This window comes from Austrofundulus limnaeus, unplaced genomic scaffold, assembly GCF_001266775.1.
Source record: "Austrofundulus limnaeus strain Quisiro unplaced genomic scaffold, Austrofundulus_limnaeus-1.0 Scaffold30, whole genome shotgun sequence".
Taxonomy (NCBI): Eukaryota; Metazoa; Chordata; class Actinopteri; order Cyprinodontiformes; family Rivulidae; genus Austrofundulus; species Austrofundulus limnaeus.
Window position 1 is genome coordinate 1,114,928 of NW_013952432.1, and position 11,690 is coordinate 1,126,617.

Genomic DNA, 11,690 nt, shown 5'->3' on the forward strand with positions numbered 1-11,690 from the left:
AAAACCATAGTTAGCCTCACACGGACATTAGTCACAGCTGGAAATAAATTCCTTAATTACCTCTTGAGTCATAGGTTAAATCAAGAGGAAGAGCCCTCAGTCAGGAAGTCGGTGATCATTTTTTATAAACATATTAGCTTTAATTAAACTTGTTTAAAGTGAGAGCTTTGGATTCCACAAAATTACAATCATATAGTTTTTGAAGAAAAGCAACCATTCATTTTGCTTTATCTATTTGTACTTTTTATTTATTCATCAACTGTTTCTGTTGACTTTGAGACGGACTCCTCTGCCAAAAAAAAAGAACCAGTTCTCACAATATGTACAGAATATGACAGATGATCATTTTCTTTGGAGCCCAGGTAAAAATTATCGTAAAAATCCTATCCCATTATAGATAAATTATAATATTTTGCAACCAGAATATGAGAGATGGTAATGAGACACACTTTGCCTCTCAAATGTGACCGTATATCTGTTCACCTTGTGTTGCCCAGAAGCTGCAGTCTGATTGCCTTGTACTGTAATATCCTCRATAGACATTTATTACAGAAAAAAAAGAAAAAAAATGTAGAGTCACTGGTTTAATTTCAACATCTGAAGAAATATTTCTCCAAATGTAATTATCTTTAAATATGGATATGGGGGAAATTATATTACCATTTTGCTGTAAAATTTWAAAAAAAAGCTTGTTTTCTGTATGACTGTTTTGTTTAATAACAAATTTAAATAGCATTGCAGAGTCAAATTCTATTAATTTTTAGCATTAAAGTGAGATGGAGGAGAATGATTAACTGTGGCAACCGTTAAATAGGGAACAGGCGAAACCAAGAAACATTGATTTAAATTAAAGCAATTAATAATGATTTCATCATGAAGCTGTTGTTGATTGGATTATTACCAAGTGGTCCGGTTTGCAGGTAATGCAGTCCAGCCTCAGTCAGTGGTGTCTCAATCAGGTCCTGCCAGGAACGTCTTTGAGAAGACGACGAACGACCCGGGGACCCGGTCTCACTACTTCCCCCTGCGGGACTCGAACGGTACTACATAAGGACAAAAAACAAAAAAAAAGTTTTAGATGAATTTGAGGCATTTTCATAGGCAGATGATCATTTATCAAGCATTTCTAAAAAGCTTAGTGAAAGTAAATTAACATTTTAAGATGTAGTATCTTGATGTGACAATATAAAGTTTACTTATATTTTTTTATCTTCTGGTCTAAGACACCATATGAAGCGATGTAACTGGTGGCCTTGACTGATTTTATTGTAAGGAACATTCAAAATTACCTCAGGATACAATGATTTATTCTACTGTTTGTTATATGTTAAATATTAATTTTCAATATCTCAGGGCATTGGAACACAGCCATAAATATACTGTATTTCTATTTAGTAATAAAGTCCTTGATAACAGAATGAATACAAGATAAAATTATTGTTTATGGTGGCTCGAGACGTCTGCTGACATTTTCTCATTAAAGAACTGCTGGAGCAAATATATGTTTGCATAGTTTTGTACTATTGGCGCTTTTCTGGTTTAGTATGAATGTCAGCTGCTTCAACTCTAATTAACCTCATTACAAAAGTTAATATCCTAAAAGCCACTGGAAACCATTACGTTACAGCTCTTGAATATTAATATCCTGACTTTACATTAAGAGATTAGGACCTCTCGCCAATAAGAAGAAGACAAGAAGACTATTTGTCACTTTATAAAACATCTAACTTAACATCAAAAAAAGTGACACACCTCCACGGGGTCACATCGYTACTGCACGTCGCTGCTGCTGCTGCCCCCTGGTTTTCTCCCGCTGTGCGTGGTGCCTCCCCCCAGAGGACCCGGATGGTACTGCGGTTCTGCAGCCACGGCCGAMGGCTCGGTGCACAAGAAATCCTCCTGGGAAGAGCGAGAGCGAGAAGTCTCCGTGGAAGACAGGCGAGTTGTGCGACCTTCCAGGTAGGCACTCATCTGACAGAGAAAGGGAAAAGAAACAGTGTGACAGATATCAACTGATGCCTCGACCCGTTTAGCCATTACTGCAACTTTAAACAAAGGAATTAAACAGGCTGGGGAGCCAGATGAGTTCAAATAAGGGATATTGATTGAATGAGACAAGTTAAAGACAGGGGGATGAAAAAGGGTAAGTGTAGAAACTTTAGATTTTATCTATAGGATAAACAATTTGTTCAACAACAAGGACACATAATAGAGCAAGCAGTTTTACGCTCAATTAGAGCAACAGTTACAGCACAGTATCTTCATTGCTGCCTGAAGGCTTTATTGATAGTAATACTGACTATTAGACCCAGATTAAGTGTTCCTTGCTAACTACTTAAACTATTTTTAGGAGGATTGACTCTGAATTTTCACTTTAAGTGGGATATACACTTTTCCTCGTATAGAGTCCGTAGTTTGTTGACTCACTGATGGCGGTCGAGGGTAAGTATCGTATGGAGGTGGAGGACTGTCCTGCTTGGGGCTGGAGGTGGTGTCATCTTCATGTTCACTCTCACTCCAGTAATCTACAGGAAACACATGTTTACACATTAGAACAGAGAAATCAAACATACAGTCTTTCAATACCAGTGGTGGGCACAGTTCCCCTAAAACACTAAAGCACAAATAGAGGAACTATTTTTCTGATTAGTGTTTTAGGGCTTTTGCTATTTTTAAAATGCATCAGTGGATAAGCACTTGCTAAATTTATAGGCTAAATTTAGAAGCACTAACTGCTGTCTATAAATGTTATTGATCAATGTTAATGTTAACAGCTGACAGTGAAAGCTGTCAGACATTTTGTTCATGTGTGTCACTTATCCACCAGGTGACAATATATTAACAATATATGAGCTCAAAGTAGGCTGTGGAATGTCAATGATAATGCTTAAGAGAGCAACATGTCAATATGTGACTCATGTTGTCTGTTGAAGAATGTTCATGGGTTGACTGGGTTGTTTTAGTGCTTTAAAATTAGCTTTTGCTATTTGTTTCAGTGATTTAGTGCTTTAGAATTAGGGGACCTAAATATCTCACTTAGTGCTTTAGAGTTAGTGCAACTAATATTTAGATTAGTACTGCCCACCACTGTTCAATACATTATTTTACTGTCAATCCATGAAGATTGTGTTTGCAGTACAGTATTTATACACCTGTGATTGGTCCATCCATCCATCCATCCATCCATCCATCCATCCATCCATCCATCCATCCATCCATCCATCCATCCATCCATCCATCCATAATATAATTTCATCACATGCTCATACATATAAACATATCTTAAACCACGTTAATTCATCACATCAGAAATACTGAGTCACAATTTTTAAAAAAGTTATGTCAACTCACATCCCAATGCACTCATATACTCTTGATATCAAATAAAAACTACATCTATACATTTTGATAGTCCATCCAATTATACTCTATTTCAACCTTTTCGTGCCAAAACCTATATGGATGTGTTGAAAAGTTCCAACAATAACAACAACAAAAACTTACTGTCAGACAATAGTGACTGGTGTCTATCAGACACCATAGATTTAGAGGCTTGGATGAAAATATAAATGTATATATTTTTCAGGGGCCATTTCTCAGGTAAGAGGTTGGTCATAATGGAAAAAAAATAAAAGCAGGTTCAAAAGGAATAGCAGCCATCTGCTGAAGTGCCCTTCAGAAAATTTCTATCATTTTTACCCTGGTCCTGGCGCATCCTCTCCCGCTCTGCGTAGCCCACCGCTGCCATGTTGAGGCGACTCAGCCACCTGTAACAAACAACACAAACAAAACAAAAAAATAAATAAAATAACTCACTAAAGTTTAACCCACAAAATGAAAACTGTAAAAGCATGTTTGTAGCACTGCAGACCACAATGCACTCCACAAAAGATAATTCTAACATGGCCTATTCAAATTATTGAATCAGTACATCTAAAGCAGTCATTCTCCAATGAGCCTCATGTCAAAATGTCTCTAAACAATGAACCTCTCATTGCCTCTGATGTCCTCCATTAGTGTATGAATGCCATTTAAAGAATTAATTAGACTCTATAGAATGAATTAATCAGATTAGCTTTGTAGGGACGTAGCAGAGTGTGTGGATGGGTAAATGAGGGCACAGATTGTGTTGTGAAGAGCTTTGAGTTGCCTGATTGGCAAGAAATATGATATATAAATACAGTCCATTTATTGTATTTATGTTTCATGAAACATCACAAGAACAAATGTATAATTTTCCCTCAATGTTTTAGCAAACTTTTATACTAAAACACTGACATATATCCTTTAAAGGAGACATATCATGTTTTTTATATCTGCTTTTACACGTAAATCACTCAGTTGGGGTCTATATAAAGAGGAACACAATGTTTTGGACTGAATTTCTCCTTATTATGGCTCCATAAGCCCCRCTTTCACCCCTGTTCTGAGGCGTGTCTCAGATCAACTCATTTTGACATTGCTTCTTGAAATGCAAACTTGGCGCTAATATGACCCAAACAGAATATAAAGACATGCAAGCAGCAATTCAGACTAAATTCCAAATTTCTGCKCTCCTAGAGACTCCAGCTGCACAACAAAATGCATTTAARGGCTAAAAAAGCAGATTTTGCATGTGTTTCATTTAACATTTGCACAGATAAAAATGGTATGGAAATGTCTTGCAAATTATGTTTTCGGGTCATCTCTAAAAACAAACTGCTTTATCTRATGCTGTAAAAAATATTCTATTTCTTTTGTGCTCTATGGGAAGTAAACGGTAAGCTATATTTTATTTTTGCCACCCAGCTGGGATTCTGCCCCACTGCATAGCCYTCATCTGAGTTTAGCCCTCACTGCTTTACCTGTTCATGTCATCCACTCCATCTGCTGCAAAGTAGAAACTCTTGACCTTGGGGTGGCATGCTTTGAAAGCACTAGAGAGACAGAGAGAGTTATTTTTGCTGCGCACCATCATGCATTCAAGAACTGAGCATAAAGAAAATAGGACATAAACATGCATTGAAGCAGCTTTTCTCAGACACTTACTACTTCTTTCGACATTCACTGGCACGGTCAATCTTAAACTCAGGAAGACTGACAAAGCCTTCTGCCTTCTCATCCTGAACGAACAAGAAAAAAAAAAACAAATAAAAACATATAAAAACAGATTTGTTAAAAAGAAGGCTGAAGAAAAGCATTTACTTGGTGGTTATAAATTTTGCAGCTTGAGCATATTGTTGTAAAATATGATTAATGAGCATAAAATTAGTTGTTACTGTTTCCATTTTTCTGAGTCAAACAGTGAGGCAGTGTGTCAAACTGCAGATAGGTGTCAAAAGAATGTGCGTAAATGCTAAAATAAATACCAACAACGTGCACTGTGGCCTTTTACTATAAACATCCATTATCTTTAATCCTATAATTCTGCTAAAAACCACAAATGAAGTATAACAGAGAGGGGGACAAATGTACATAAATTTAGTCAAGCACTAGAACAGTGTTAAAGAGGTGATAGAACAAAATAAAAAATAATAATAGGAAACAAAATAATAATTTAAAATAGTCATGCCAAGAAAGTTTTATATATGACAGGTGTGTACAGCCCTGGTCCTCAAGGGCCGCTTTCCTGAAAGTTTTACTTGTTGCCCTGCTCCAACACACCTGACTCCGTGTTTAAAATATTTCTAAGATTTATGCAGAAGTTACACATCCTTTTATTTGAATTAGGTGTGTTGCAGCAGAGAAACCTGTAACACAGACAGAATATTGGCCCCTCGAGGACCAGAATTGGACACCCCTTATCTAAACCAATTTTCCTTGAGATAAACCAATAAAACATACAGCTATAACACTTGATTTAATCAGGATTTAGTGGGTTGCAACAGTATTTACACTCTGGGTATTATTTTTATGTGGTTGTCTTAAAAGCTTTTTTTAAATTTGGTTGTAAGTAATAAATCTACGATGAATTGTTCGGATTGATGAAGATTGGGCTGCAGGTTTTATAACAGCAACATCTAATGCGTCTAGTTACTGGGATTTCTCTCAATTATTCATTCCAGCACATACATTTGTGCCTCCTGAAACCACTGAAATGTTGCTTGAGCAGGGCATTCAGGCTCTTTGTTCTTCTGGAAGGTAAAACTTTGTCCAAGTCTTATGCTTCATTCCAGTTGTTCTTGGAGGTCGAATACTAGACTTCCGTGATGAAAATATCAACTGGAACGGTCCCTAATATCATCATTTTGAGTCGGCAAATTGGTGCTACACAACCATACTCAAACATGTGTGACATCTTTATTTCAATATGGCTGCTGCATCAACAGAGAATGAAACTATTTACTTTTATGGTTTTAGCAATTATGTGTTGTTTACAGTACTTTATAGCTAGATAGATATGTTTTAATGCTGTTTGTACACTTAAAATGTCACGTAGAGCGCTATTGTTTATAAGTGTTATAGTTGAATTATCACGTCAGAGCAAGAAATAGAAACACTTTTTTTCTGACGTTTAGACAAGCTAGAAACTGGAACACTTTCAACTCAGAACTGATATCAATCCGACTTCACAATTTCGAGTTCTGGAACGCACCATTAAATCGTTCTGTACCTACATTTTGTGCCAGTGTTCTTTTCCTCAGCTCTGGCTAATTTCCAGTTCCTGATGACAAGAATAATACAATGTGATGATGTCACCACAATGATGTACTTGTAGGGTTAGTATTCTCTGAATGCTAAGAGGTATTTTGCTTGCTACAGACATGGTGTTGTCATGGCTTATAATACTAAAAGTCTCATTTAACCACAGCACCTTCTTCCACATCTTTGAGAAGTCTCCAGTATGCCTTTTGTCAGTAAGTAAATGGTCTGCCTTAATAACTTTTTCCAGCCTATTCTTCTTTGAAGCCCAGTTCAGTGAAGTTTGCGGCATAGAATCAGAATCAGCTTTATTGCCATTGTCAGTGATAAACACAGACTAGGAACTTGCAGTTTAGAACATTTGTTTGGAGAAAGACACAGATAACAAACATGGGGGAGCGAATGTCCACAGTATTTTGCACTACGGTGCGCTATGCAGCTTGGAATACACACAATAGGAAAGGTGAGTTTAAAAAAGAGCTCTGATCCTGTGTTTTACACAGAAACACAGAAACATACACTCAAAAAATCCACTTGCTCAGCAAGGCAGCTAAGGAGGGGAGGGGGTGGGGGGATCAAACACATGGTATGGGGTGGGGTTCAGCGGAGCCGGTGACATTCCAGGTTAGTACTCCGTGTTGGAACCAATCAAAGACCTCCAGAGTTCGAAACAAGTTGTTGTCAACCAGAAGCACAAATCACCAGAGTCAGTTCTCTGTCTCCACCCATTGTGACCTTCAGACTGATCCGCCCATGGGTGAAATGGGTAGGAAAGGGGGGAGTCAAGGCTTTTATCTCCCGTGTCATCCAGGGAGTTTTGATAGCTGCCAAACCAAGGTCGCAGCTGCAGGGATCCAAATGATAAACATAATTGTTTGGGGCAAGCAGCCTGATTTTTCTCTGCTTTAAGTCTTACCTGCATCTCTGTCTTTGCAAAAATGCCAATGTTCCAAATTTCAGTACCTCCTCGCCTCTCTCTGTCTGAAACTTCACCCATGTGTAATCTTACTCCTCACGGGCACGCTGCTGAACTGTGATTCTCGTCAGAATCACATCCAGTTTGTAACTTATATTCCCCACCATTTGAGTTTGTGCATTTCCAGTGCGGGAGACTCCATCCAAGGTTCCTGGCAGCTTTTGACAAGCCCGGACTACTGTCAGGATCACTTTCATTTTCCGATAAACCAAGACACCTCCACAGCCGATCAGCAGGAATCCAGTTATCATAAATCCAAATATATACAGATCTTCCACGTCCTCAATGGAAAGCGGGGTCAAACAGATGAGGTTCCACCCCAAGAGTCAGACACTCGCCCGGCCGCCACCATTCCACTCGGACAGCTGCGCTCCCCACGCTCCAATATCAGTGTGGAAAAAATAATGCTGATTGTTTCAGAGACCAGTTGACCAAAACCATAATTCATTTTGTTTTCAGATGATAGGTAGAAGAAAGGCTTGACAAAGCTGCAAAGCAGGGAAGGAGGGACAGGTTCGGGAGAGAAAGAAAAAAGTGTCTGACTCCTCTGAAGGCCAAGAGAAAAAAAATTGTGCAATAGATTGGTGAAARGGGCAGATGCATTGCTTTTAAAACATCTTTGCTGAAGAGCTGCCATCACATTTATCTTTGGCCTCTTTGTTGCTTCTCTGAGTAATGGTCTCCTTGTTCCATGTGTTTAGGAAGCCCGTCCTCTCGTAGCAGGCATACTGTAGTAGCATAAATTTTCTAGTTTTCAATAATAGATTTGATGATGCTCTGTGGACTATTCAGGGTTCAGGACTTTTTTTATAATCCAACTGGGACCCATACTTCTCTAAAACATTGCCTCTGACCTGTGTGGCAAGTCCTTTGGCCTTCATGCAGTCTCTTACTTTGATAGCCCTTACTACCTATATATGTTGTTCTGTTATTGACTTGGGAGATGGGTGTATATAACCTGATGTGTATTTACTGTATACTTAAAAACAAAAACATTTTTTAACTAGATTGCTCACAGGTGGATCCCAAATATGTTGGTCTGAAGTCAGTGGTGTAAAGTTTAAAGTACATGAAGTGAATATTCTGTATATACACGTACTACATTTCAGTTTTGCATTTTTTGTTGTAAGTAATAATAACCACATAAAAAATACAAATTGGGGCAAATACTTTTGCATCCCACAGTGCATTCACAATCTCAACAAAACAATGTTTAAACCCACCTCTTCGTTGATATACCAGTATAAGCAGTTGTCTTTCAGCACAAACCAGTATTTCTTCCATTTCTGAGAAAAGTAACCTTTTGCATCCCTCTTTCTCCACAACCAGCCCTCACAGTCCCCTCTGCCCAGCGCCTTGCAGGAAACCCTCCTGCGGCTCAGGGATGCCAGACCTCGTCCTTGAACAAAAGGAAAGAAGCGTGAAGGTGTGACATCCACAAATCCAGAGAATATACAAAAAAAATAGAGGAAAACTTGGTCTCTGATGAGGTGAAAATGTTTTTACAATGTGTAGAGCACTCTGCTAATGATGCTTGAATAAGTGTCGTTCATGGCAGTTTGAATAATAGCTTTCATAAAGAGCCACATGCTAATGTAGCCACAATTTCTGCCAAGAGTTCAGTCCCTGCATCTGAGCGTTTGACAGATCGCTGCTGCACTGCAGTAAAAGTAAGAGGTGTTTATTAAAGGACATTTTCCTTCTGACTTCAAGTGCTGCAGCACTGTTCACAGCAAGCTCCTTCCTGAAGATTACTGGGGAAAATTTGGCTCCCAGGCGAGAACCACAAATACACCTCAGTTGCTCTGCAAGAAATGTCTTTGTAATGAGGACGTTGATTCAATATTACATTTAACTCTGCGCCAGTGTATTTCCAAAGGACACTATTTTTCTATAAAGTATTGTCGAATATTAAAGCTCTAGCACTTAATGTGAAAGGAATGTGTCAGTCTAGAGATAATTATTCAGTTTCTTTCTAGGAAAAGGGCAGTCTGTTTCCTAAGAAAACACAAAAGGTCTCTAAGTAAATGAGAGCCTTAATTTTTGTGCAGCTGGTTTAGGCCACAAACTGATGCCATCATGGATTTGGCTATAAAAGAACTAAAGTATTTGAGGAAGTTGGAACATTTTCCTAGCATGGCCAAAAATAATTGCTAGTAATTTGCTAAGTGTTAGATAAATAAGTCATTTAGGGCAATTGTTGCATCAGTAAATTATCATCGTCACATTGATTTCAAAATGTTGGTTTAATTGCTGTGATCAAAACAAAGCCAAAGCACCAAGAGCTTTTCACAATGGCAGATGGCAAAAAAAGTGTATGGCTAGAAAACAATTAAAAACAAGAGTCCTCCAACATGTTGATTCACAATAAAGTGATAAAAAAAACAGTCTAACACTTTTTCACACTTCAAAATCACTACAGTTTTGATTTTGGGAAAGCTTGTGATGAAAATGTTTCCAAGGCCAAAGTAACTTTTTACAAGCAAAAAATAAATAAATAAACATATATATATATATATATATATATATACAAGGTCTTCTTAATTCAAATTAACCTTTTTGCATGATTCTTTATTTAGATCTGCAAATTAGGCGTGAGAAAAATCAAACGTTGAATTGGAAGTGACCACAACATCTGCTCGGGTCGAGCAGGAGACTCCCCTACTTACCTTTGTTCTTCTTCCTGTTCTTTGGTTGCAAAGAGGTTGACTGCTGGTACGTCTGAGAACAGAAGCAGAGAGGAAGAGAGAGCAGGCTGTCAGGATGAATCAGTGGCCTTTGTTTGCTGCAATGAATCCTGGGATATAAAAGATGACAGATCTTAGGAAGAACACAGCGATGACACACGGCGAGGCGGCTGAAGATTTACAGACACAAAGGAAAATGTTCCCAGGTCTCTCATTATCTCCTCCTCACAAATACGAGAGGAATAGAGGACTCAACCTCACGGAGGACGAGAGCTATTTTCACGCCTCTAAACATAGAACAGAGGGATGAGAGGGGAAGTTCAGGTGCCACAATATGATGCCCAGGTGATGGAGGAAGTGTGAGAAAAACAAAACTTGGGGGGGGGGTCTCTATAAATTAAGACAAACTACGAGAAGCAAAATATGAATTATACATCACCATGATTATTTTGTCGCAGTTTTATGAAAGGTGGACAAACGTAAATGAAAATTGTTTTAACACAAAATGAATAAATAACATAAAAAATAAAAACTGACAACGTTCTGGAAAGATGCCATGATAGCAATTTGTTTGATTCTTTTTCTTTTAGTGTTCAGCATACAAACATCATAAAAGGCAAATTCCATAATTTTTAAAAAAAAACTGCTGAACATTGTGAACAAACAACATCAAACGAGACAAGTTTGTATTTCAACTTTTCAGGTTTTGCAAGCAATCTGTTTGCAACCTGCTGCCACCCCTGAGTAATAATCACCTCAAGCATTTCTAACTTTGACCATTTGAGACTTGACCTCTTGACGGGTGAACTGGGCCAAAAGACAAGCTCTGATGTCACAATATTACACAGGCCAGAGGCTGGAGCTCAGCCACTCCCAGCCCTGGGCTCAACAGGACAAATGACATGGGCCCGCCCACTCCCACCGACACACCATCTGCCATCGCAGCACCGTCTACGCTCTGAGCTGCACCGGCACTCGGGCACGGACATGCAAACACTTTTCATTTTCCAAGAGATTCTGTCAAGATGGATAAGGTCATTGCCGACCAAACTGCCTGCCTGGAACGGAGCACGCTCAGCTTAGACGGACAAGCAGGGCGAACAGATGTCATGGAAGAGGCAGGGGGTAATAACGAGTCAGCATTTGCCTGAATCATGCTTTACCACTGTGCTTGTCAACGGTAATTACTCAAAGTCTGTCAAGAATCTCCAGGTCTAACTGTTCAATTAGCACAAAAAATATTATAAGAAACTTCATAACTTGGTTGGCCATTTTTGTTTGGACCTGCAGTTTAAATGTGCACAAATGTGAAGCCATTAACTGCAACGTCATTGTTAATGCAGGGAAAGTCACATTTAACAACACTGTTATTAGTTTTCTGTCCGCCAAAATGCAGGTACTTGTAA

At 38.5% G+C, this 11,690-nt stretch overlaps 1 protein-coding gene across 1 annotated transcript in view; it reads right to left on the reverse strand.

Annotated features, from left to right (window-relative positions):
- The window catches only part of cnksr2a (connector enhancer of kinase suppressor of Ras 2a), a gene marked incomplete in the record, with an annotated part of 74,388 nt that overhangs the window by 10,731 nt on the left and 51,967 nt on the right, over positions 1-11,690 (reverse strand). Inside the window, 8 exon segments of the mRNA XM_014005379.1 lie at positions 902-1,043; positions 1,753-1,971; positions 2,428-2,525; positions 3,700-3,767; positions 4,845-4,916; positions 5,029-5,102; positions 8,821-8,996; positions 10,267-10,318. Coding sequence (XP_013860833.1) covers positions 902-1,043; positions 1,753-1,971; positions 2,428-2,525; positions 3,700-3,767; positions 4,845-4,916; positions 5,029-5,102; positions 8,821-8,996; positions 10,267-10,318 — 901 coding nt within the window.